The sequence below is a fragment of the Furipterus horrens genome, unplaced genomic scaffold (genome assembly GCF_987537825.1).
Source record: "Furipterus horrens unplaced genomic scaffold, mFurHor1.1.pri manual_scaffold_8, whole genome shotgun sequence".
Taxonomy (NCBI): Eukaryota; Metazoa; Chordata; class Mammalia; order Chiroptera; family Furipteridae; genus Furipterus; species Furipterus horrens.
In genome coordinates, this window is record NW_028327178.1 from 9,051,198 (window position 1) to 9,077,842 (window position 26,645).

A 26,645-nucleotide genomic window follows, 5' to 3' on the forward strand; every position below is an offset into this window, starting at 1 on the left:
ACCAGACTGTCACATGCAGTAAGGGTAATGTTGAAGGTAAAACTTGTGTCAAATATATATAAATACATATATAATATGCATGTATATGTATTATATGGTAAAATGTTTTGTTTCAGATACATATTCTTTTCCTGCAGGGATTCAGGATGGCTGTTCAGAGAGTTATAAATTAAAGGGAAAAGTGACCAGTAAGGGCTAGAGAGGTTAGAATCATTCCACTTATGACTCTTCAAGAGTTAGGGAATTTAAGGAAGCAAATTAATGTCTCTTTCTGCCTGTAACCCTATTTACTGGACGCTCGTGTAGTCAGGCACTGATTTATAGACCGGATTACTTATATTGACTCTTTTAATCCTCGCAGTTACCCTGTGAGCTAGGTCCTGTTACCACCCCCACTTTACAGTCTCTTGCCCACGGTCTCACAGCCGAGAATCAAGAGTAGGCAGGTGGGTTTCAGGGTCCTGGTCCTGACCACCAGGCCACGCTGCCTCACGCACATGGAACAAATGAGACTGTTGAAGGAGACAAGACCTGATCTCTGTATGAAGATAGATGAAACCATGAAAGTCAATAGTTCACTTTGTAATAAAGAACAAACACGTGCCTGCGAAATTCATTTAAAATTAACCGGAGCATTTTTTTCGAGGTATAACTAGGGATTTTGTTTTAAAGTTTCCTGGCTATTTTAACACTGGAATTTGTCTTAGGAAAAAACATTCCGGTGGGCTCATGGCATATCTTTCCGCTCCCCACACACGAGTGAAGCCAGCCATTCGGCTGTAACCCCGAGGCAGAGGCCGCCTACGGTAAAGCAGCTTTCTGCACCCAGACCTGCGACGCCAGAGCAGGTGTCACGGGGAGCGTGGGGTGGCGTGATTGCAGTAACAGACCGGAAGAGCCCATGACGGTGCTGCCTCGTGGCGCTGCAAGAGAAGACACGGCCTCGGGGAAGCCTCCCTCGTCAGGCGGAACCCCCATATTCACTACTCGGAGTGGGACCCGGGGCCACATTTCCGGAGGCAGGAGAGCAAATTGAAGGTGTAGGTTCAGATGGAAAGTGAGACACTGGGACACTAGTGAATTATGTGGGTGGCTTTCCTGTCTCTAACCGTAATATCCTCACCTCCTACTACGCGCAGAAGAGGCACCACGGCCACATACAAAACTCCCTGAGCGAACAGTGGCTGGTGTCCTCTGGGTCCCCTGCTTATTTGCTCGGCTCAGGACGTTCTCTGAGTTTGGGAGCCATTTGGAGGCCGGGCCTCGCGGGCAGGCTGGCCGACCCGGGCACGCCCTGCGGGAGCGCAGGCTGTTCTCCACAGCGCAAGCCTGTTACAGTGCCACGCGGTTCCGCTCGCCGCTTGCCAGGAATTCCTTGAGTATTTACTAACATTTCAGAAGAACCAAGCATGGTGTTTTTCATGTATATAAAACTAAATCTGGAGACTAGTTTTGCGGTTTACTAGTAAGTAACGCCCAGTTTATATGCCTGAACACACCGTAAACTTCCTAGAAAGGAGATTATAAAAGTCCTAGTAATCTTTTAAAAAAGTTAAATGCCTCTTTGTTCATAACATTTAAGCTTTAGGTAATATCTTGGTTTTTGGGTAATTTAATATGTTATTTCATGTTAGGAATGCAAATCTCATTTATTTGCAATAAAAATGCAGAAGATGAATTAGATGGCCACGTAGTGTATAATGTGTGCAAATTATTTCAAAGGAAAATACCTTCTAGAGTAAAAATAAGGATAAATAATTGGGGGAAAGATAGCATAGGGAAGTAATTCCCAAATGGGTTTATTAAATGATAGCCAGAAATTTGACTTTTAGGTGCTTTTACCTCTTGAGAGTCCTGGACCCAGAACTTTCTGCTTGGGTCCAGGGATGATTCTTTGTTCCTGGGGGACACCAGAAAGAGTCAGGAACCCTGTATCTAGCAATATGAAGTCTGCTCTTTCTTTGCAACTGAAATGCAGAGGGAGAATCATTGCTGGTTCTGAGAAGTGGAATTCTGCTTTGCCACTGTGCCTGAACCCTGTCTGTTACTCTGGCTGGTGCCTTGTTCTTGCCAGTTTCTCTCTCAGAACCTAGAGTCCCACCCACCCCAGAGTAAGCCCAGGGGACCTGCTCTCTGCCTCCAGCCTGTTCAGTCTTGGATTCCTATTGATGGAGACCTATTGGAATAGACAGGGGTTTCACTGGGGACTTCCGTGATGCCAAATGGTGGCTTTCAGTGGCCCAGCACGTGAAGCAGCCCTCTGTTAGCCAGACAGGACTCCCTCATGTTTTTAACCTCATTTTGCTCCATGCCAGCAGTGGGTCTAGGCCTGCTGGTGTTTCTCTTTTCTTCCTAGACAGACCTTGAGATAACTACTTGAGTCCTGAAAAATGCACGTTCAGTCTAGGGGTGTATGTGTGTGTACATGCATGTTTCCTGACTGCTTTCAGTGTCTTGCTTGTCATTTAGAAATATGACTGCTAACAAAACCCCGTTTCTAGTGCTTACCATGTAGGACTCTAGAGTCAGTCTGGAAGGAGGATGGGGAAGTAACCGCTGAGTATTCTAATTGGCTCTTACAGAAATGAGAGCTGACTTTTTTCAAGCTTGTGCTTATTTCAGACATTTTCCCCCCATAAAGTTTTATTTTGTAAAGTGGTCCCCACTGTATTTTTGATATAAATCAATTAATTAACTAATCAGAAGATATAGTGATATGTGTGTATTTGTGTGTGTGTATATATGTATTTGGCTTCTGAAAATATAAATTTATAATAGAATCTGTTTCATTTGTGTTGTGGTGGTTTTGATGGTGATATGGTCTCACTAACTCCTTCCTACCCCATTATACATTTAAAAAGCTTAAGGTAGAAATATTACTCCTATAAAGTTGTTATAATCTAAGATCAGTTAACTTCTAAAAATCAAATACCAGAGTTCAAACAAAACTGGTCTAGCCATTTTAATGCCTGAAAATGCAAAATGTTTACATTCGGTTAGAGGAAGCAGATTTCCCCGCAGTGTAGCTATTCTCAGGAGAGAACCCTCTTTGTTAAACTGCAAAAGCACGTCTTTGTTACATACAAAACAGCACCAGGTGGAGGAAGTAGCTCACTGAAAAGGCATTCAGTAAACCGGGGTGTGTTTAAAGCATGTCATCTGCACTGCAGCCCTAGATCAGATCCGGTTGTGTGACTTTCAACACATGTGACAGATGGCCTCAAACAGCCTTGGAATCCTGATCTTTTCTGTCGCGCTTCAGAGGTTCGGCAGTTGCTCTGGAAGGCCGAGGTGTCAACCTGACCACCAGCTGTTTGCACTTCGGTTCCAGAGTTACTGGGACATGGCCAGGACTGTGAGGGCAGCTCTCCTGCCCCCTCTCGAGGGGGAAGTGTCCTGGCTGGAATCTTTTCAGTTCAACCACATTTTTGAAAGACTGATGTGTGGGGCTTGCCAGTGTACATGGCAGTGAAGCCATTGACAATATGAGTAGTTTTTCTGTTCTTTCTATAGTATATGGAAATATATATCGTATGTGTTATTCCCATTTTTAAAGCAAAAAAGTCAAAGGAGCTTATAAAAGTCAAAAGAATGTGCAAGGATTACCTTTATAATCACCACTAAGATGCTGCAACAATTTTTAACGTTTGACATCTATGTTTGTGTCTGTGCTTTGTCTGACTTAGTGGTTCTCTCACCTGGAGGTAGTTTTGTACCCCACCCTCCTCAGGGACGTATCTGGCAGTATCTGGGGACATTTTAAGTTGTTACAGCTCAGGGGGTGCTACTGGCATTTAGTGGTTAGAGGCCAGGGATGCTGCTAAACATTGTGTGGTGCACAGGACAGCCCCCACAACAGAGAACTCTCCATCCCAAAAGTCAGTAGGGCTGGGACTGGGAACTAAGGGGTGTGTGTGTGTTGCTGAACCAATTGACAGTAAATTATAGACATAATGATAATTCATTATTTCTAACATGAAAAGACCATGTTACTGGAATGGAAAGAACTTAAAGAAATAGTAGAGTCTCCAGAGATGGAAGAAGAAAAGGGAGAAAGGGCTAGAAACTGATGCCAGGGAGGGGAAGATTCCACGATGCAAGAAGAGGTGAGATACGTGGGAAACCTGATTGAGTTGTTGGTCACGTCTGGGTCCTTGGCAGCAATGATCTGGATGGTGGTTCCAATGGCCACATCCTCCGGTACCTCCACAAAATAAAGGCCAGGCTCAAACACAGGGGGCTCGTCCACGTCTTCCACACTGATGTGCACTGTGGTTGTGTCCTGAAAGGGACCCAGGTTCAGAAAACGCATCTCTAGGTGAGGATTGGCTCCCTCCACTCTTAAGGTGTAGCTTTTCTTGCTTTCAAAACTCAGGGGCTGAAAAGTAATGGCAGGGAAATTGATTAGCCAGCAGCATTATATGTCAAGGTTCCAAAGGATGACCGACAGCGACGGCTGGTGGGTCCACCCCTCAATTCATTAAATTGTGGGAAAGAGGTGAGGGGGGATATAAGGGAGTTTTTGTTGTTGTCGGTCAGTCATTCTAGGTCTTGATGTCAGTTTCAACAAGTTGGGTAGGGAAGGTAAGGAAGGTGTGAGGTGCTTCAGAGAGCGAGGAAGCCAGCTTGCTGGTTACTAACGCCTCTGCACTCTGGGCTCAGCCGCCGCTCATAAGTCTGCCCTGTAATCAGCACGGTCACCTTGTCTTTGAGATGTTTGTTCATTTGAAAAGATGTCATGATAATCAAGAGAGAGTCCGAGTTCTTTTTCAGAATATCCATACAACTGAGGCCTAGGCGTTTTCGTTTGTTTTCTTCCTTAAAAAAATTCTTGAGTACAAAAGCAATAGTGATTTTTTCCCAAGAAACTATCAGAGACACCCTTCACAGAAAGTTGTTAGGGCACTGTGTCAGATCAATATTTTTGTATTTAGCTTATATCATAGACAATCTTTTTAAAAAATATCTTTTAAAAATTTAATCCAGTGCCTCATTGTACAGTTGAGGAAACAGACTCATAGGGCTCAAAGGCTGAACTAAGCTAACATGGTTATGTGGTGTCAGAATAGGAATGCTGGTCTGCATTTTTAAGTATTTCATTCAGGGCTCACCCACAGAATAAAATTCCATGTCATAAAATTTAGTTTTTTTTAATTTCTATTTTTGATCTAGCTCTACCTTCAGAATATTTTATTTCAAAATAAATACAGCACTTCAGGGCAGAATGTGAACTTGAATGCTGTCTCTTAAGAATAATCCATTTCTTTCTTTCTTTCTTTACTGACAAAAATATTAAAAAGTTTTAAGCAACAATTCAGAACATCATTAATAAAAATATCATGGAAAGTCAGTCCTATAAAATAATTAACAAAGGATAGCAAAGAAGTTACTAAAGCTTAAAAGTCACATGTGAACTTGGTAATGACTCAAATTTTTGTAGCTAAATATTCACTCATGTTTTTTTTTCCCCTAAAATATGCTGAATTAAGCACCTTTCATGTTAGAAAGAGGCATGTGTCCATTTAAGCATCTGCTTTCTTTTTCAGAAATGAAGAGTAGTATTTGCTTTAACTAAGTTTGTTATTTTCAAATTCTAACGAAATATTTTTGTTTTGCTGCCATTGTTGGGTTACTGCTTGTCCTGTATTTACTTAGCACTATACATCATATACTTGTTTTCATAAAGTCCACCACTCCCGTTTGAACCAAGCAACATGCCTCTCTAGTTCTCAGTCAGAAGGCAGGGCTTTCATTAACAGGGAAACCTGCCACTGATTATGATATATTTAAAGGAACCGTTTTATCCATTTGTTTCGTTTATACTTGCTCTGTAAACCTGGACATTTATCTTTCCTGGTAAGTTACATTATATTCTCTTAAAATCCTTTCTTTAAATATGGGTAATCCAAAGGGGGCACTGTTGTTTAGGTTTGGTTTGAGCTAGGTCAAGTTTTTCTCTTAAGTCATTTTTCTAACTTGGTGTGGATTTTGTATTTGTTTTTTAAATTAAGGTGTAATTTATATACATTAAAATTTATCTCTAGTGTCAAGTTTTATAGGTTTTGACAGATGCATACAGTCATGTTTCCCTCATGATAATCAATCACCCCGTTCTCCTCTGCCCTGTGGCCCTTTGTGGTAAACACTACCCCCCCCCCCCCAACGCCCCTGGCAACCACTGTTCTGTTCTGGTCTGTTCTGGTCTGGTCTGGTCTGTTCTACACTCTGTTCCTATTGCAAGAATGTTCTGTAAATGGCATCATTCAGTATGTCCTGTTTTGAGTCTGGTTTCTCTCATTTAGCACGATGCCCTTGAGATTCATCCATGTGGCTGTGTAGATGAGTTGCTTGTTCCTTTCTGTTGCCAAGTAGCATTCTGTTGTCTGGCCGTGCCACCGTTGGTCCGCTCTCCACTGGAGGTGCATCTTGGTGGGTTGCCGTTTCTGGTGGCTCTGAATAAAACCATTGTGAACATTTACATACAGGTTTTTGTGTGAACATAGGATTTCATCTCCTTCGAGTGAATGCCTAGGAGTGGGATTACAGGATTGTATGGTTAAGTATATTTTCAACTTTATAAGAAACTTCCAAACCAGTTTTCAGAGTAGACGTAGTGTTTGAATTCCCAGCAGGAATATGAGAGAGATCTAGATGCCTCACATCCTTGTCATTATTTGGCTTTAACAGCGTTTTTGATTTTAGCATCCTAGTGCATGTGAAGTGGTACCTTGTGGTTTTAGTTTGCATTTCCCTGATGCCTAATGGTGTTGAACGTTTTTATAGCTCTTCTGGAAGAGTTCTCGATATACTCTATATGCAAGTCTTTTCTCAGACGTGATTTGCAGATATTTTCTTCTAATCTCTGAGTTTTTTATTTTTTTTTTATTCTCTTGACAATGTCCTTTAAAAAGCAGAAACTCTTAATTTTGATAGAATCTTATGTATCAGTTTTTCTTTTGTAGATTGGGATTTTGGTGTCATGTCAAGAAATGGTTGCCTAATCATGGCCTCAAAGATTTTCTCCTGTTTCCCTTTAGAAATTTATAGTTTTTGTTTTTTTTACATTTAGGTATATATGATCCATTTTGAGTTTGTTTTTGTGAGGTATAAATTGAAGCTCTTATTTCTTTTCTTAAATATGGATATATAATTGTTTTAGTACCATCTATTGATACCAAAGTGAGCTTTTAATTATTGTTAAAATTGCTTTTAAAATAAGTTACCTCATGATCATTACATTATTTAAGATTATTGTCTCCCTCCCTTAAATACTTTTATTATTTAAAATGCAAAGGAAACATTGCCTTAAATTGCCTACAAAAAATATGTTTGGTTTTTCTCTCTCAAAAAGTTTTTACACTTATTTTTTAACATCAAAGAATTGTTGTTTTTAGACTTTATATAATAGTAAATTAAAGAGTAGTAATGTCTGAGAAACCAATTTTCAAATTCAAGACATTTCTTAGAGTTGGAGCACGTGAAAATGAAGTGCCATTATATTCTTGAAAACTGAGTCATGAAAATTATGCTGGTACTCTAGAAGAATTAATTATTTCCTCTTCTGTCCCCATACCACCTTCTCGCACTTTTATTATGGTTCTTCTTATTTTGTATTACAAATATTTCTTTCTGTGTTGGTCTGTCAAGGGCAAAGGCTATGACTTAGTCAGATTTTTACTCCCCGGTGCCCAGCAAGGGTGTAAAACTCAAAACATAGCAGAAAATGTTGTTGTATTGAATAGTGTGAAAATATTCTCAATGTGAGTATTAACAAGTACTGTTGAGTGCTAATAAGGAGATTTTATGTTACCATAGTTCAGTGTTTCTAAGGTGTACATTTTTTTAATATTTTGACACTTTGGAAATGGGGTTGCTCCCCCAGTTGATGGTACCATTAAGCCCAGCAGGAGGTAGGACGCAGCTGTCTCTGCGCAAGTCAAAGCAGCGCACAGCTGTTCTCACTGCGTGTCCTTCAGCTGCGTTCTGTGCATTGTTGGTATTACATGTGTTGAACTTGATTGCCTTCTAAAATGTCTTCCAAAAGACTGTGTTATGCTTCAATACTGAAACACCAATTGTGAAGGTGGAATAGTATGGAAACAACAGCAGGGAGTGATTCTGCCATTAGTGAAGCCAATGTCTGCGTCTGTGAGTTTTTCAGAAACTGTAAGCTAAGGAATAAGAAAGCATTGTGTCATTTAAATTGGCAAGAGTTTTTGTAAATCCCAGTGATGGGCTTTACATTTCATGGACTTCTTAGCTTTGATGAAATGCGGGAGTTTTGCTCTTTGTGGTCTGCCTAAGAGAATAACGGAGTCCAAACCGTTGTTTATAGTCCGTGGGCTGGGAGGTGGAGGGCATGCTGAAGACTGGACAATGGCCTGACAGCGTGCCCACAGAATAAAGAGTATTTTGGAAAATACATATTTCAAGTCACCTTTCAAACATTTAAGAGACTGAAAATCAATTGATGGATTACTTAAAAGCCAAAATGACCCAAGATACCTGTTAGTAATAAGTGTGGTTTTATGAAAACCTCATTCTGTCGATTCAACTTAATTTTTCTTTTTGAAAAAGTATGGGCTTTTTAGATGAATAGTAGGCCTTAGGGGAATAAATCAAAAGCAGAACTTTTGTTTCGATTTGATATGGCATTTGTAATAACAAAGTAGGAAGATAGGTGTGGATAGGGTGTCTGAGTGAATGTTATTCCAAACGTATGGATTGAGCAGTCAGTAGCCTTTAAAGTATTTATTACATTTGTCTTGTCCATCTACCCAGCTTATTGACCTATTTCTTAATTCCATTTTCTGTTCCCGTGTAAGTTCAGAAGAGAAGTACAAATGACCTTGGCAAAACTGATCTGTTTTGATTAAACATGGTTATAGTTTTAGTCTCATGAGGTTTAATCTTTTCTCCAGGTAAGGGAACTGGAGAAATGACATTTTGAGGTTCCTTTTAGATACAAAATTGTAATAGTTAATATTTTAAAATGAATGTCTTGTAAAAGGGTGCAAGCTATATTCTAATTTGAAATTAATATTTACACTATTATTTAGAATTATTTTCTTGTATATTATTTTAAGATGTAAAATTTGAAATATATTGAGAATTCCCAAATCTCTTTGATTGCTGAAATTTTTAAAGGGAATTTTCGCATTAAAGAATCCACAGTTATTCAAAATTTTGAGCATTTACCTTATTTACAGTTACCAGTCATGATAAGCAATGCATTATTAACTGTTAACTTGAGCCATACCACATAAAAGAGGAATGTTTTTAATCCTATGTTATATACTAAATTGATATTATTTCTAGTCACCTTTTATAATTCTAGCATGCATTACTAATTCTCAAAGAATAAGAATAAGAAATATTTAAATTATGTCCAGATTTATTTGATGATTTTGAAGTTAAGCTCAGCATTTTGCACCATTTTGAGGTCACTGCGTGCTGGATAAAGGTCTCTGGTTGGTGGGATGCTGTGTTTTTTTCTTTTGTAGGGCAAACGTGAACTCTCCCTTCCAAAGCAGTGTTAACTCAACTCCATGGAACAGCACAGAATAAGGTGATTGAACACATTAACCTGTGCCACATTCTGAGTTATGACTTTGTTGCTTTTGTCCATGTTCCTAATGCTCATGGTTAATTTTTAGTGTCTTGTGTGATCTGCAGAAGCATTTGTCACAGGTGGTCATTCCCTTCTCTTGGAAGCAGTTCCTTCGTGCCTTCCAGGGCATCAGCTCTCTAGATTTTCCCCCTTTCTCCCTGGTCTCTCCTCAGTCTCCTTGTTTGTCCTTGCTCTTCTTCCAACCTCCTCATGTTGGGGCGCAGCAGGGCTCCCTTCACTGTCTTCTCCACCTGTGCTCACGCCCTTGGAGTATCACCCTCTTTTATTTTCTTTAAGTACCGTCCATATGCTTACGGTTCTCAAATTTCTATTTCCAGCCCAGGACTCTTCTCCAACTTCAGACTCCTATAACCAACGGCTACTACACATCTCCACTTGGCTCTCTGGTTGACATTGCAAATGTCACGTGTCCAGAACTTAATCCCAATCTCTGCCACCCCGCCTTCTTCTCTACCTGCAGACTTCCCCTCTCAGTCAGCAAGGCAGCTGTATTCTTCTCGTTGCTCAGTTGACTCCTCTCTCTCTCTTGCGTTTCAGCATCCAGTCTGTTAGGAAAACCTATTGGCTCTGCCTTCAGGATATATCCAGATTCTGACCGCTTCTCACCGCCTCCATTCCTACCACCCTAGGCCAGTCCTCCATCATCTGTTACGTGCACTATTGCAGTAGCCTTTCTGCTGGCCTCTGTTTCCGTCTCCGCCCCCTGCGGTCTTTTCTCAACAGAATCTACAGAGTGTTTTGTTACGAAAGTCTAGTCTTGTCACACGTTTGTTCAAGTCCTCCAGCTCTTCCCCGCTTTTCTCAGAGTAAGACCCAAAGTCCTTACACCAGCCAGTGAAGTCTTACACAGTCTGGCCCTCTTAGTACTTTTCTGAATATTTTCGTCTCCTGCTAGTTTTCCCCTCCACTCAGCCTTATCAACTCCCTTGTTCTTGAAACAAACCAGGCAAAATTCTGCCTCAGGGCCTTTGCACTGGTCGTCCCCATTCCTCAATAGCTTCACGCTCATTTTCTCATCTCTAGGGCTGCTGGTACACCTCTCACCAAAAGTCATTTATACGGTACCTCCAAGAGCTGTGTATTGTCAACTTACCCAGTGGATGCTGTGACTCTGTCCCCTTATATAAGTTTTTGTCTAAATGTCACTTTTCTGGGAGGCCAGTCCCAATCGCCTACTTCTGACACTACTTTCATTCTATTGTACCCCTCTCCCATGGTGCTCACCACTTTCTAGGTTTTTACTTTGTTGGCTTACTTGCTATTTTGATCATCTCCTTCCTCTTACTAGAATGTAAGCTTCATGAAGGCAGAATTTTTTGGCTAATTTATTTACTCTCTTATTAAATGCCTAGAGTAATAGCTGGTGTGTAGGTAGACACTCAATAACTAGTTTTTGAATAAATAAGGTATCTTGGATTTTTAAATTAATAACCGTTGTCCATCTGAAGATATCCATCCATATGTGCTTTATACCACACACACACAAAATAATAGCTTATATTCAGAAAACTTGGTAATCTAACATGAAACAAAAGAGTTTCAAGTAATAATTTCACTTAGCAGCTATGCTTTATAAAGCTTTTCCAGGTCTAATTAGCATCTATGGATCTTTAAGCAGCAATTAAAAAATCCCTACATGTTATTTATTGATTCATAAATACTATTAGAGCTTGCTGTATTGTTATTTATGCTACACAGTGGTTAAAAGTGAGGTATTCAAGTGCAAATATTGATTGTCATTAACATCATTGGGGAATTAAGCTATAGCAGTTTTTTAAGTGGCTAAGTGGTGAGCTGGGAGAAATGACATATTTATAATTTATTTTTATTACGACTTGATACCCTCTTTGTAAAATGACACAGCCATTGTTTACATGTGAGCAAGAGGAGTAAGAGTTTGTTTCTTTTTAGTAGTGGTAGTAGAAAAGAGTGCTTATCAGATGATTTGAAGAAATACATATCAGCAGTACAACAGCCCTTACCAGCACCTCATATACATTCAAAGACTCCACTGCAACGACTTGGATTACCTTCTTCACAGTTAGGGTGCCGACTTGGAAATTGGGATCCGTGTGAATGGCGAAGGCCTCGGCGCCGTCCCCGTCCACAATAGTGTACTTCATCTCCGCGTTGACCCCTTCGTCCAGGTCCTTGGCGAACACTCTCCCGACCGTGGAGCCAATGGGGGCCGACTCCAGGACGCTCATCTGATAGTGCTCTGTGAAGAAAGGTCGGAACATCAGGCTTGCAACCCGTCACTCTAAGGCGGGCCTCGTCACTGCCACACCGTAGAAGGCAGGCCGTGCAAAGCGCCTTTCTCCTGGCTCAGCAGTTAAAACTTGAGTTTTGCCGAGGAAAGCTGAGATCTGACGAGGCTGGGCAAACCGTGCTACATCACAGACGGCATTGGATGGTCAGCAAGGAGGGGCCAGAGCAGCTTGGGTGTAATTCTAAGAGTAGCACAGAGCAAAAGTAAACATATTTCTTATCTCAGTGAATCTTCTACCTTCAGAGGAAGTACCTTGCTTTTCAATCCTTCATTCTTTCTTAATGAACTATTTCCCCAAATGTGATTTCCTTCTGAGAAAGACAAGAAACATTGTGGTTCTGAAGTGCACATTTACTCGGTTCCCACATCACACGCCCACCTCCTTCGTGGCCTGGCCAGTGTGCAGCCTATCCATTTCCGTGACCAGCTGCCCAGATTTGTTGGTGGCCGGTGGTCTGCAAAGAGCAGCCGCGGAGGGTGAGCTTCGCTGGCTCTGTGTGTTGTCTGTTACTCTGCCCTTGCTCCTGCACAGACCTCTGGCGCTTCCTGTCTCTTGTTTTAGTACAGAATACCCCCCGAGGTCTCCCATATGTATGAAGCTCAGAGCTTATGATCGTTTCAATCTGATATCCTGAACTCACAATGCAGTTTAGTTTATTTTCATCTCCATGGAGTTGTATCTTTACTAACTTGTCTACTCTGGGGCTCAGCTTTTCACGTTCTTCATTATTTTGTCAGTCAAAATGTGACTGACAAAGAAAATCACACTGTCACATTTTCAGTATGTACATGGTTCTCTTTTATTCTAATATGTATCCCAGGCTACAGGGAGGCCTGGGATGTGAGGGCTTGATTTCACAAAAATTCGGGGAGGCTGCCAGCACCCAGCCAGTTCACAGTACCCTCCCTTGCATAGGAGAAGAAAGGATGCCTGTCCTTTGGCCGTATAAGCTGGGAAATTGCTAATGTCTGTACCAAGCTGGCAGGCATTTGGGTTTCATGATCTGTTCCCATTTACTTCCAAAATTGTTGATGGATTACACCTTGCTTTTGCAGAACTTTTGGGAAAAACAACCAGATATCTGCCTAGAGTTTTCTCCACATCAGAAAAGCTATGTGTTCTGTGTTTAAACAAACACACATACAATTCCTTACCTAGTATCCTGCCTTTTTGTTTCATGAAATCTCATGGGGACTTTGTGTCCACCAGCTGTACCTCAACCTCTGAGCTCTCTTGCTGTGTTCACATTGACAAAATAGGTGGTACAGCCGGTCTGGCTGACTCAAAAGGCAGCTTTTCACCGGCTAGCCAGGCTTGGTGCTGTTTTCAGTTGAGTTGTTTTTTAACCTGACTTCCTGGGTTAAGTCTTTGCACCTGGGATGGTGCCTGCTGCTCTCGCTGTCCCCACGGCTCCCTTTAGGCCTCTGCTGCTCCCCATCATGTCTCCGTTCCTGGGCTCCAGCCGCAGGCACAGCTCTGCATTTCCACTTCCCCCAAGGACACGTCATCTGACTGTCCTGCCGCCACTTGGCGTTGAGGTCTGAATTTGCCTTGCTCATTCCCTTACTCGTGTTCCATTATGCCACCTCCTCTGTGTCTATCACTAGTACAGCTCTCCCTGTCCCCAGTCGTTGTCCTTTCAGACATTGCCCTCTGCCTGGTTCCCTGAGCCAGGAGATCAAGAGGCAGAAGCCCAGGCTGTCTCCCTTGTCTCAGCCCACTCCTCCTGCCATTTCCTTAGGTCCTTATTGGTTCAAAGCCTCCTGACGGACTCTCCTGCGTCTAACCTCCAGCCCTGCCAACCCAGTCTGTGCATGGCTCTCCAATTAGGTTGCCCTCTGTCTCTGTGCCTTACTCAAAAACTTTCCAAGACTTCCAGTAGGCATGATAACACATTCGAAACCCTAGAGACAGGTCTTCATTTCATTAAACATAAAATTACACTCGCACCTTTATTTCAGGTCTTTGTGTATCTGTATCTCATACCTGGAATGGTACCTAAAACAAAGAATTTTTGAAGGAGTGAATGGCTTCCCCCTTCTAGAATGGTCTCCTTTCTGCCTCTTTAAATCCTTTGTAGTCTAGTGTTCAGTCATTTTAGTTTATTGTGAAGGCTTCATGCTGCACTAGCCAAGTAGGGCAGCAGAGGCTGCTGCCTGGTTAATTTTTGGTGAGTGTAGAATGTGTGCTCTCCAAGCCTCACGGGGGCAGGGCCTGGGCTTCAAGCACCATGTGCCCCTCATGTCCAGCGCCCTCACAGAGCAGGTGCTTCAGACCTGCTTACGCATTGATGAGTGAAGGTGGGGAAGGGGGTCACCGCTTTGGTTTCATTTTCCTGCGAGCATTCTCAACGGGGGCAAGAGCACCCCCTTGGGGGCGAAAATTGATTCTGGTTGGGGAGAGGTGAAAAAAAATCTTAGATATTACAATGGTCTGTGGCTTTCTGAAGTTTAACATTACCCAACAAAATCTTATTCCTTGATATGTAATTTTATGAAGAGGGTTGGGGTGTGGCGATTAGAAAAAAAAAGTCTAAAAGGGCTCCTAGGACGGTGATAATGAAAAAAGTAAGCAACACAGGTTTAGTGCCATGGGACATGGAAGCGAAATGGTTACGTGCGACTTGCATGATTAGTGTGGGAAAGGAGCGTGAGGAATTGAACTTCAGGAGGAGCTCAGGTCTTCTCCTTCATCTCTGTGAGAGGTTATCCCTATGGCCCTAGACCTGTACTCGCTGGTGAGATACTCACTCTGGGGAAAGCGGGGAGGGTTATCATTGACATCCGAGAGGGTGATGTTGACCGTCGTGGTCCCAGACAATCCTCCCAGCTGCCCTCCCATGTCCTTGGCTTGGATAATCACTTCGTAGTATTCTTTCGCCTCCCGGTCCATGTTCATGAGCGCCGTCCTGATGACGCCTGCAGGACAGAAACGCCTTTGCTTTTAAGACCGAAACCACAAGCCCAGTTTTTAAGATTGCGTTCTACGTTCCTCCCTTGTGCTTTGTTAACATCTAGAGTCTAGGTGCAGGCCACCTGTGTTTTATTAAGCTGGAGGTCAGAACCTCAGCTTACATGAGGGAAGAGCCGCAGTTGTAGTCGGAAGAGCGGAGCGGGCCGGGTTCCTCTGGTCGCACTACCGGGAGCGAACAGCAGGTGGCAGCAATGGCCCTCTAACCGCTGTGGGACTCTAGGTCTCGCCGAAGGAACCCGGGCTTCGGGCCCAGGAAAGACTTCATGCGTGTGCAGAGCTGTGATTTTAGACCCGTTCTTCTGCAGCCCCTGGTGCCCTCGGAGTGGGGATGCCCCTTCTTTGGGCGGTGCACTCCTAGTCCGCATTTTCCCCGCCTCCCCGCTACCTGTAAGCTGGGTTGGAATTCTGATTCGATTTTCTTGCTATCTTATATTCATTCTGTTTTGCCATGTTCCGCTAATGTCGTGCTTCATTGAATTCCAGGAGCTAGGATAGGAAAGTTGCTCTGGGGGTTGTTAATTCTGAACACGCAGAAGGAACGAACTTCCCCAGACAGCAAGTAGCGGCACCGCAGCGCACCAAGATGGTTTTATTAAGAGGGGACTCTGTCAGAATCCAGTGAAATGAGCTTTGATCCCGCCAAGGATGTGTGGTGATGTTTTCTCTAACTTCTAACCCTCCCACTTGGAAAAGCTGACTTCTATACACACTCCAGGCAAAGAGAGAAGACTTGCTTACTGCGGGTTCACAACATGACCCTGGGCTCAGCAGACCTGTATGTGCCAAGGGAAGGGACCGGGAACCGCAGACCCATCCCCAGGCTCACTCTTATAATGATTGCACTGCATTTTAGTAACAACACTCCAAAGTGAGATATGCAGCTTGTTCTTTTTTTAAAGGCCCTGTGGGCACAGCAATAATCATCTTTTCATGTTTTTTTTTTTAAGATTTTATTTATTTATTTTTAGAGAGAGGGGAAAGGAGGAGAAAGAGAGAGAGAGAAACATCAATGTGTGGTGGCCTCTCACATGCCCCCACTTGGGGACCTGGCCTGCAACCCAGGCATGTGCCCTGGCTGGGAATCGAACCAGCGACCCTTTGGTTCCCAGGCCTGCACTCAGTCCACTGAGCTACATGAGCCAGGGCTTCATGTGTTTTTGACCTTGACTCTAAAGATACCCCCTGGGAGCTATCAAAATAATGTAAGGTTCCTCTTAGGGTATAAGGACCGTTTACCCTCTGTCTGTACCTTTTTTCCCTGCGGGCACCCTCATACCCTCCCTTGTTTTTAGAATTGTTAAAGTTGCTGTTTCATAGAAGTCCCTAACTGCAGTCTTTTTCCTTTCCTCCTGCTGGTATATATTTTTGCTTTTATGACATAATTTTCTGAATGCCTGGTTCCCTTCAGGACTTATGGGGGAAAGATTCTATCAGGTTGCTAATAGAAATGAAGTTTTTCTCTTTCAAATAAGCAGATGACTTGAGCATGCACCACGGACTTTACCTCTGTGGCTGTCAGTGTCTTTATTCAAGCCCCTGGTTAATTACTCTTAGGTCCTCAGTTCTCCTGCATGTAAAGTGGAATAGCAGCACTTCCCTACATTTCACAAATGCACAAAGGTGTTTGGGGGCTCAAATATGATAATGTGCATGAGAGTGTCTTAAAAGGGAGAAAGCCTGGCACCAGGGCAAGATAATAATGATATAATCATTACTCCACGCAAGTCAAAAAGTATTGAAGGGATTTCTTCACAGATAAAACCGGTTCTGTGGTTAGAGCTCTCAGGTAAAACTGAAAACAGAAGAAAACAAAACCTAGCTTCTGATGATTTGTACTTTTCCGCCCCATTGCTCCTTACCCACCCAGTTCTGTGTGCTGTCTCCTCCTTGTTAGAGCGTCCCACTCAGCACCTGCCATTGTGTGTGGGGGGGATCCCATGCTCTGTGCTCTGTTCCCTTATCAAGACCTGTTTGTACCAGCACCTGCTCATTCTGGCCTTTTTCTCTGCTAAGTATGGGGTGGTTTAGTGGAAGGAACGGCAGACCACGTGGCGGACCTATCTGCAACTAGAAGCACTGGTTTTTAGGTCTCAATTCCCAGTTTCCTTATCTATTAAGTGAATCACGATGGACTGGACGATTCCCCTAAGGCTCTTTCTAGTTTCAAAATCAATGATTCTGGTTCTGTATTGAGCCAGGTTAACATGTCAGTCCTTTCAGGTCTTCTTAGAGTTATGAAAGACCTTAGTCCTAGGAATAAACACAACCGCAGGGCTTTTGGAAGGCTGATGAGGAGACACTTTCGTGTAGGCAGGCCTTTTGGCCTCTCCTGTCATGTCCTGTTCACTGTCTGTGCACGGCACTGCCTTGCTCTTACACACCAGGGCAGTGCTAGCTTGCTCCCTTTATCCCAGAGCTTATCATCATTTTCTCTGGTTAGTACACTCCCCGGAGAGTCCTTGGAAAAGAGAGTTGGGGCTGTCATAGTAGCAGTTATAAATTATTAGAGAATAAAGCAAACACCCGTGACTCGGCTGTTGCAGAAAATACCTGTTTTGGAGTCCACAGAAAAGTACGGCTGGCCCTGGAGAATGCTGTACACGACCCGGGCACTGTTGCCGTAGGTTGGGTCATCCGCGTCTGTGGCTGTCACCTGGATAACAGAGGTCCCTGAGGAAGAGAGAGAGTGGAAACCTGTTCAAGCTGAATTGCCAAAGGCTAGCCGCAATCCTGAGTAGGCAGTCTTAAAGCATTTGCTAATCTTACGTTTGCTTCTTTGGAAGCCCCCCTTTCTAGGTCAGGCTTCCATAACTCCTGTCTTGTAGCTCTTTAGAAAGTAGGGATGGGAATTATGCTTAAAATTCTTAATAGCCAGTAAGGACAACACAGTTTTTTGGCTCTCCATTGCTCTTTTAATTATACCAAAATGCTTCTCCCTTATGAATCAAACATTATCTATTCATCCATCCATCCATCCATCCATTGATCTTTTTTTTTTTTTTAAGAACTAGAGCTGAATAAGCTAATTGCTACTATTTTTTTACTCTGACTGATTTCAGTGTTTAAGTAGTTTTCTGCCTGAGGACTTGGTTGTCACTTTTGGTTTGGTTTTATACTTTGTGAGCTGTTTCACACATTCTCTCCTTTTCCTTGTTTAGACAGGAGGACCTTCTACAGAGGAACCCCTTGTTATGAGCATCGGTGCATCTCCACCTTACCCACTGGTGACATTTCCGGCACAGTAGCAACGTAAGGTCCGTCCGGAAACTTGGGCTCATTGTCATTGATGTCTTGGATTTTGATGATGAACTCTGACTCTGGTTCCATTGGCCTGCCTGTCCGCCTGTCCAGGGCTTGAGCCCTTAGAGTGTACTGCGCCCTTTCCTCTCGGTCCAACCTCTGGATGGCGTGGATGTCCCCAGTGGTGTCATCGATGGTAAACATGACACCTGCGCCTTCTCCTGAGAGGATGTATTTGATGGATCCATCCCCTCGGTCCATGTCTGAGTGGAGCTAGGGGAAAAAGCACCAAAATCTCATTATGGATGATGAACAGGTGGCAGAAATAAATCGATTTTCAGTTTGGTCCTAACATACGATCTCCTTTCAAACAGGAAGAATTTTCTTCATTCAAATGTTTAAAATGTTTCTCTACAAAAACTAACATTCATTGAATATGATTATATCAAAGAGCAAATATAGGCTGATGAATAAGTAAAGTTTTCCCACATTGCATTCAGTATCCTATTTCTTTATAAGTTCCTCTCTCTGAGAAGTATAGAAAATAGGAAGGAACTCTGGAAAGTGTAGATCCCCAGCATGAGAATAGGAACAAGTTGAATAAGGAAGAACCCAGTCTTTCCATGAAAGTTTTTAAAAATGCCTAAACACTTAAAAATAAGGAAGTGTTGCTATAAATTAAGTTTTCGAGTTTGGAAAACTTTATGGAAACTTTAAGTTGTCTGGTAAGTTGATGAGATGACGCATACGTAGGCTGTGGCCCTGGCACTGGAAACTCTATGTGACGTCCGGGGCTCTCGCGGCGTCCCGGTTCCATGGCCCCAGCTCTGCGGTTCCATTCCGGGGTCTGTGTCTGCTTACGTTTGCGGTGCTGGAATGGAACGTAACAGCCGGCTGCTATTCTTCGCATCAGCGCATCTCTCTTCTCAGTGGGACCAGGTCCTGCATTCATAACTGGGTCACTCAGGTCACAGTGAAGGGTTGTGTTAGGGACATGCTTTTGTCTGCTCAGTCGACTGCATTTTCCCCCCTAATTGCTTTGGAATGACTCTTGAGAGGAGTCCAGGGGCACTATTTTCATATTAAGTCTAGAAATAAATTTCTCTCTCTCTAATTATAGACCATATATAGGTGGCAAGAACCCTGGACTTTTGTGCGATGTATAATTAACAGTATGTCTCTAAAGGGGGCAACAAAAAATTAGTTATATTTAGTAGGCACTTCTAACTCTTGTTGCTGGGGTCGTTGGCACTGTGGCTAATTCAGTGATAAAATTAATAAGATCAGTTTATAAAACGAACCAGTATTACGCTTAGGCCAGAGAGGCAAACATATCTGGCCTGGACACTATGTCAGTTATAAATTGAGTGGTCTTGACAAATTATTGCTTATAACTCCAAGTTCTCATTGTATATAAATGTAGAGAATAATATGAGTACTTTGAAGGGTTGTTGGATCATTAGAAATTAATGTATGTAAAGCACCTATCACAGCATTTCACATACTAGAAACACTATACATGGCACCGGTCATGACAATGATGGATACATGTGTGTAGAGAATAGGATGTTACTGTGCCCAGCTCTTCTCTGCCCCCACCAACCTTCAGGAGTGTAGCAGAGATGGCGGAAAAACCTGTTGGCTTTTTTAAATGCGTGGTCCATGCAGAGGGCTGCCTAAAGCATCGCTGGGGTGGTGTTAACTCTGAGAATTAAATGGCACAGACACCAAGAAGACACCTGGAAATGTATTCCCAGCACCCTCAGACAAGGATGGGTTCAGAGGCCATGGCTGGTTTGAGCTGATCTCAGACTGACGCAAGGCCAGATCACGCAGGCAGTGATATGCCACCTAGAGGAATTCAGTTGTGTCTTATCCCCGGAAGGGAAATAAGAACAAAATTGGCCGAAAAAAATAGCTGGGGATTTTTTCTACTTAAAGTATTCTATTTAGAATATGAAGTGCTCACTTTCCTCATTCCATATATAGTCTTATTACTGTCATTTTGCAATCCAAAACTTCTGTTTATGCAGTTAAAAAAGCAGAGGTGCTCAGCTCTTATTGTGTAGAATAGAAAGCCATTTTAGTCACACGTGGCCACAAAGAAATGAAAATCCATTCCATGTGGAACTGTGTTCCCAGGCAGAGGATTGGAATTGGGAAAAGGAGGACAAGGATCTCAGGATTTTTTAAAATTAGAAAATATCTATGCATGCATGTGTTTACATATATATGTAAGTATCCATGTAAATATAAATGTAGCTATGTATAACTCTAAGTCATGTGGCATAGGCCTTTCATTTAGAATCAAACAGGTTAGTTCAGAGCTCGGCAGATTATTTAGGGGAAAAAGAAACAACAGAAGTGGACATAAAGAACCCGGGGCTGTTTTGAGATGTTCTACTTGTCATCTAGTACTTTTGTTCTGTGAACCGTAACAAAGCTGAGCACACCCGTGGCCGCCAGAGGCCCGGTTTAGGTGCTCTGCACATGGGGAGAGCTTAGTGAGTCACCGAAGGCTAAGTGGCTTCGCTGCTGTGAAGGAGGTCCAGTTCCTCAGGAGCCGTCTGCCTGGCTCAGGTCAATATTCTGGGCTGAACCAGACTGCTGTCTTTGGTCTCTTCTGATACAGATGCGCTGGAAGACTTTGAAGAACACTGCAGACCGTGACTTCCTTGAAGTCAGGAAGCCTGTGGCTTTCATCTCAGTGTGGCTCCTCACGTGTAGTAAATGCTCAAAATTTTTTTGTTGAAAGAATGGTGTGAGGTGTGGGGTTAGGGTGAAAGCTTTACACAAAGTCACTTTACCTTTGTTTCAGAAGAGTTAGCAAGCATCTTTCAAGTAGCTTCTGAGTGTGTGTTTGCTAGTGCGTCCCTGTAAGAAAGAGGGAAGGGAAGGAGAGCGGAGGAGGGAGAGCAAGGACGCCCGCAGAGAAGGAGGGGCGCAGCTCGTGAACTGGGGGCGTATCAGCTATGAAGGGGCCAGGGTCTGCTTACAGAGAATTGGTTTCTGGGGAATGTAATTGTATCAGGTCGGGATCCAGTCAGCGAACAAAACCTACACCTGTTATTTTAGCCGAAAATTGAGTGTGAAAAGATAAAAAGGGAACCCTGAGGTAGGAGAGGGATAGTGGCTCCAGGCCACAGCTAGTGCCCCCAGGCTGGGGGGGCAGAGGGCCAGGGCTGGAGCTCTGAGAATCTAGATGTTTGGAGGAGGCTGGGCCGGTGACCTCTGAGCAGGGAGCGCTGGCCCTGGGGCTGGGCATTCAGGAGCTTAGAGGAGGTGTCCCAGCCCCCACCTCCCACGGGACTGAGACATCTGGGAAGGGGATGTCATCGGTGGTGCTGATGTTTGTGAGGGGCTGTGATGAGGCTGATGCTGGGATTGTGGAAAGCACCCAGAAGCTGGAGTCACCTGCTGGCTGGTAAAAGGAGTGAGTCCCTTCCCCTGCCTCCTGCCTCTGGTGGTTCTCTCTCTAGAACATTCTGTTCTCACCCAGGTGACTCAGCCCTGCTACAGCCCTGATTTCGTGCCCTGTGACCTCTGGCTTTTCCTGAAACTAAAATCACCTTTGAAGGGGAAGAGATTTCAGACTGCGAGTGAGATTCAGGAAAATATGACAGGACAGCTGATGGCGATTGGGAGAACTGTGTGAGGTCTCATAATCCCTCCTTTGAAGGGGATTGAGGCGTCATTGTCCTGCGCACAATGTTTCTTGTATCTTCCTCAATAAATGTCCCTATTTTTTTGTATTACATGACTGGATACCTTCCGGACAGACCTTGTATATCTTGGGCAAACATTCTTCCTCCCCCAAATCTCCTAGACAGAATAAGATGGGTGGATATTCTACTTAACCTAATACTTCTTTAGTCTGTAAGATCTTTAGCCAAAGGAATAGTGAATGATGGGAAGTACCCACAGATTATGAAAAACCGTAGTTGATTTAGATTTTAAAAAGCAAGGTGAGTTTCTGTCCTTTTGCCATCTGTCATAGTGGCTTGTGTAGTCCCAAGGAATGCAGTGAGGGCTTACAGTCTGTGGTTAGCCGGTGTCCACGGAGTCGTTAACCTCGGCATGACTCGAAGCCACAGATTCGTGCACCAGCACACGCTCTCTGCATCCCTCTCTTTGCATATGTCAATAGAATCTGGCTTTAGCTCAACACTGCCTGTCCCTAGAAAGCCCCGTGTGGATTTTGTAAGGCCATACCAATTACAGCTGATAATTGTTGCCACACTCCTTTCTGAAATAAGCAAATAGTCAGGTAGGCTGTTTAAACAGACATCTTCCAGAGCTCAGGGTGACAAGCTGAATGCCCCCGGGGTGTAAAGGGAATGAAAGGTAGACGAGTCTCTTTTAAAAAGAAGGTAAAGCGGTAAAGTGCCTGGTAAGTGAGTAGATAATTGTCTCCTTCATGTGGGTAAAAACTCTCACTCTCGTGTGTTGGCTGGAAGATGACTTTAGGGGTGCATGGGGTGTCCTGTGTCCTGAGTTGGGGTAACTAGGAAAGGGTGAGTCCTAATTGTGAGTACTAGGGGGTGCTACACAGCTAAGTGCTCCCAGCGCCAGGAAGCAGGCAGGCTTGGTGGGCTTCCTGGTCCCACCCTAATAAATGCCACTGACTCTTCTGTGTGTCTTTCCGGGCTCCGTCTAGAGTCAGGGCCACATGTGTGCAGAGCCAGGTGAAGGAAAGCCAGTGACTTCAGTGTCAGGTTTCCACGTGTGTTGTGATCTGGGCTTTTACTGTTTGTTATCTTTTGTGTAACTTTGGGCAGTGAACACAGCCTCTGGGAGCTAAGTTCTCCGGGCTCATCATCTAAAAGTGGAGAATTATGCCCCCCTCACAGCATTGCTAGGACGATTGAGTGATCTGTGTGTGTGTGGCTGACTGAGGCGTGGCATCGTGGCAGCCCGGGGAGTGGCCTGGTATGCTTGTCAGTCTGTACTGTCGCGTGTCCAGGTCTGTGGGGAGGGCAGGGAGGCTGGGAGTGGGGTCTCAGCTTCTCCCCCTGGGAGAAGGGAAGCGGGCTGCAAACTGCGCATGCGGACAAAGCAGTGACTGCCACAGGGGTGTTTTCTTCAAGATGTTTTAGCAGTCGCCATGGAACCAGTTACAGCCATTGAGTAGCTAGACCTCTTTGGGCTTCTGAGCAGACGGGTGATGTGTTCCTGATGGAAGTGGCTTTTCAGCAGGGATCCCGAGGACTTGGAACGGGATGGCATGGAGAGTAGGTGACTGCGCGTCTTGGGCAGGACAGTGGCACGGACCCACGTCTGGCGTAGGGACAGATGTTGCCTGTGTGCCGGCGCCAGTAAGGCGGCGCAGCGCAGCTGGGATCAGGACTGGGTTTGAGCAACGGCAGGGGAGGGCTGGCAAGGGAGGAGGGGTCCTTTTCTGCAAGCCCTTGACCTGGGCCTGTGCTACGAGCTCTGAGAAGCGCGGAGCTTCCTTCATCAGAAGAGCACCAGGGTGGGAAGGATGCTGAGTCCTGGGCGCAGGGAGGCAGGCAGCGCCCGGAGGCCACAGGGCGCGCGGCAGTGACCTCGCCTGCGGAGGGTGCGGCGGCCTCAGAGCAGCTGGCAGGGGGTCTTGGCGGGCCGTGCTGACTGATGGCGCGTGAAGGACGGGGAGAAAGAAAGGGAGGGGCCGTGAAAACCGCCACCGCTGTTGCCACTGTTACCGCTGCCGCTGCAACTACAGGGAACACTTACGGAGGTTTCCGGCTCGGCCGTGCTGGGCCCGGTGCTTCTCGTCTAGTCTGGGGCTTCGGGCAGTACCCGTGCCGACGACCACGGCATTTCCTGTTGCAGGTTGTGGTTTGGATTGACTTGGGCATAGGCTCACAGAAGCGGCAGGCGGAGAAGACGTAGGGGCAAGGGAGAGTGAGGAGGGATCACCGGTCTCTGCTTTTGGGAACCGGATGGCGGCAGTGCTGGTGCAGAGAAGACTGGGGACGGCTGGTCTGGGAGGACCGTGAGAATTCCTCACTGGATACGCTACCCTTGGGAGGACTTTGAGTCACAAATGTGGAGGCCGTTTATGAGTCTGAAGCTCAGATGAGGGGTCTGAGCCAGAGATGGAGGCTTTGGATGCACCGGTTTATGGGCGGAGGTTACGACCACGGGGTGGTGAATCCACCCAGGGAATGCGTGTGGGTCGAGAAGAGGCCCAGGGCAGAGCTTAGTAAGACCTCCAGTGACTGGGGTCGGGTGGATGGAGAGGACCAGCAACGAGGCCGGGAGGGAGGAGGGGAGACAGGACTGTGAAGGTCGTGAAGCTGAGAGGGGACTGTGATCAAGAAGGAGGGACTAGTCAGCCGTGTCCAGGACCTCTGCGGGGCGGTTCCGTGGAATGCAGCCTCTGGCTTTGGTATGGGGGGGTCCTTAGGCACACGGAAAACACTGCTTTAGTGCAGTGGGGGGGACGGAGTGAGATAACCGGGTGAAGAGTGGGTGGGAGTGGAGGGAAGGGTTTTTGTAGACGGCCCTTGAAAGGCTGGAGTTCTCCTGTTGCCCCCACTAGACATTTGAAGGAACAGAGGCCAGAGGGGCTCAGGGGCCTGTCCAGAGTCACCCTGGAAGGAACCGGCAGAGCGAGGTTTTGAAGCCACATGTGCTTGACTGTGAAAACCGTATTCTTAGCCGTTGTGCCAAATAAGCGTTCAAGTTATCATTTGAATGAATTATTTATTTTCTAATTAGTTCCTTGTTTCCCGTTTTCTCTCACTTGGTTGCTTTCATAAAATGGTCTCTGATTAACAACCAACTAATGTAAACATAGGAGGGAAGCCTGGATTAAAAATGAAGTGATAGATATATCAAGGGGATTTGAGTGTAAAGTTTATAAATGTATTCATTGATTGTCTCCAGCTCTCCTTTAGGGTAGAGCACATGCTAGGATATTCTGAAATGAAGTATGTTTTATTCTGTCCCCCCGTCCCTTAAATTTGGGCCTCAGGCAGTACCTGGGGAAATGTTTTGGGGGAAGAAACAAAAACAAAAAGCCCTCTGCTTCCCCCTTTGCATTCCCTAGTTTCTTCCTTCCCCATCCTGTCATTCCTAAGGCTGCTGCTTCCCCTTTTGAGACTTGAGTGGGTCTTGCCAGGGCTCAGGCTCTCCCTCCAAATTCTAATTCCTTGTTCCTCCCCCCAACCCACCCCTACTCAGAACAGCAGCACGAAGGAGGAGAGCAGTCTTTCTTTTCCGACTGGCTATCTGACAAAGCGAAAGTTAGATTCCGCTGGCTCCCAAGTAACACACCACTAGTTAAAAGTGTTTCCAGGCTTCAGACACAGGCCGGGTGAGCTTTCCCGGTCAATTCCTAGTCTGTTTCAGTATTGCTCTCCTGGTGATCTGCCTTTCCCTTTGGCAGCTCTTACCTTGCCGACGTACAAGGGGTCGGTGCCCGTGTACTCCTCCAGGACGAAGAACTGGTTCCACACCCAGCTCCTCTTCGTCCGCGAGTGTGACTGTGGCCTGTCCGACAGCAGCGCTTCTAATTTGCCCGGTGGGGTTGGTGTGCTGGAGAGAACAGTGGTCGTGAGGTCCATCAGTCCCCAGAAGTACAAGGACAGGCCGAGCCCCAGCCAGCTCTTTGCATTGCTCATTCTACCAGGAGTCCACATGGGATTGCCAGGTTTTCCTGAAGTGAAGTGCAGGATAAGAAGCCACTGGAACTTGAGTATTTTCCAAATAAAAAAAAATAATGCAGTTTATTGGGTACTTATGCTTCCCAGATGAGATCCCAATTCAAGTCAATGTGCTTGAAGTTGACTTCCTGTTGAGTTAAGGAAAACTTGGTGCAGTGCTGTCACATTCTCCCCCGTGGGCTTGTAGCAGCTTCTCAAGCAATGTCAGTACTCGGTTTTCTGCTCAACAAATTAAAGGCATAACGTGTTATTGCTTTAGAAATGCTTGCGTAGTAAATAATATCCTGTAGAAAGAAGACAATTTTTCTTACTATAATCCATCCCAAACCTTTGGATATGGATTTCAGTAGGATAAAACAAGTGAATGAATTTCTTCTCATTAGTAGTGTAGCCGAAGGGTTAGGCTGTATTATTGATTGGCTTGAGTTAATAGTGTGCACTTTGAAATATTTATGATCAGGCAGCCTTCTAAACTCTTAAAAGTGGCATTCACTTCCAAAATTTACAGCTAATAACTAATATTTTCATCAACTCAACTGCTTTTCTTGGCTCATTAAAAAGCTGAAAGCAAACTCTAACTATCTTTTTTCCCACCACAATTATCTTGTGCCTACCTCATGTTACTGATAATATTAGGAATCTTGGACTTCCTTTACAAGCAGCCATGGAACACTTCTCTGGCTTAAATCAGTCTCTGAGCTCATAGGGGAATTCAGGCTTCATACTCTTCTGCTCCAGCTCTGAAGCACTGAGAGAGGCTGCTAATGTGACCTTTCTAGGGTCTGAATGACCAGGTAATCATGATATCATTCACTGAGACGCTGAAGTGCCGTTACATCACGTGCTGCTGTGGGCATGCTAAGAGTCTAGCCTACAAAA

At 44.6% G+C, this 26,645-nt stretch overlaps 1 protein-coding gene across 1 annotated transcript in view; it reads right to left on the minus strand.

The window, feature by feature from the left end:
• The window catches only part of CDH20 (cadherin 20), a 40,974-nt gene extending 15,181 nt beyond the window's left edge, over positions 1–25,793 (minus strand). Inside the window, exons 1-6 of the mRNA XM_090285425.1 lie at positions 25,497–25,793; positions 18,093–18,387; positions 17,425–17,544; positions 14,652–14,819; positions 11,662–11,849; positions 4,125–4,378 (exon numbers count right to left, since the gene is read on the minus strand). Of these exons, the coding sequence (XP_090141551.1) occupies positions 4,125–4,378; positions 11,662–11,849; positions 14,652–14,819; positions 17,425–17,544; positions 18,093–18,387; positions 25,497–25,742 (1,271 nt within the window). The 5' untranslated portion in view covers positions 25,743–25,793. The remainder of the gene's footprint in view (positions 1–4,124; positions 4,379–11,661; positions 11,850–14,651; positions 14,820–17,424; positions 17,545–18,092; positions 18,388–25,496) is intronic.
• Between the last annotated feature and the right edge of the window lie 852 nt (positions 25,794–26,645).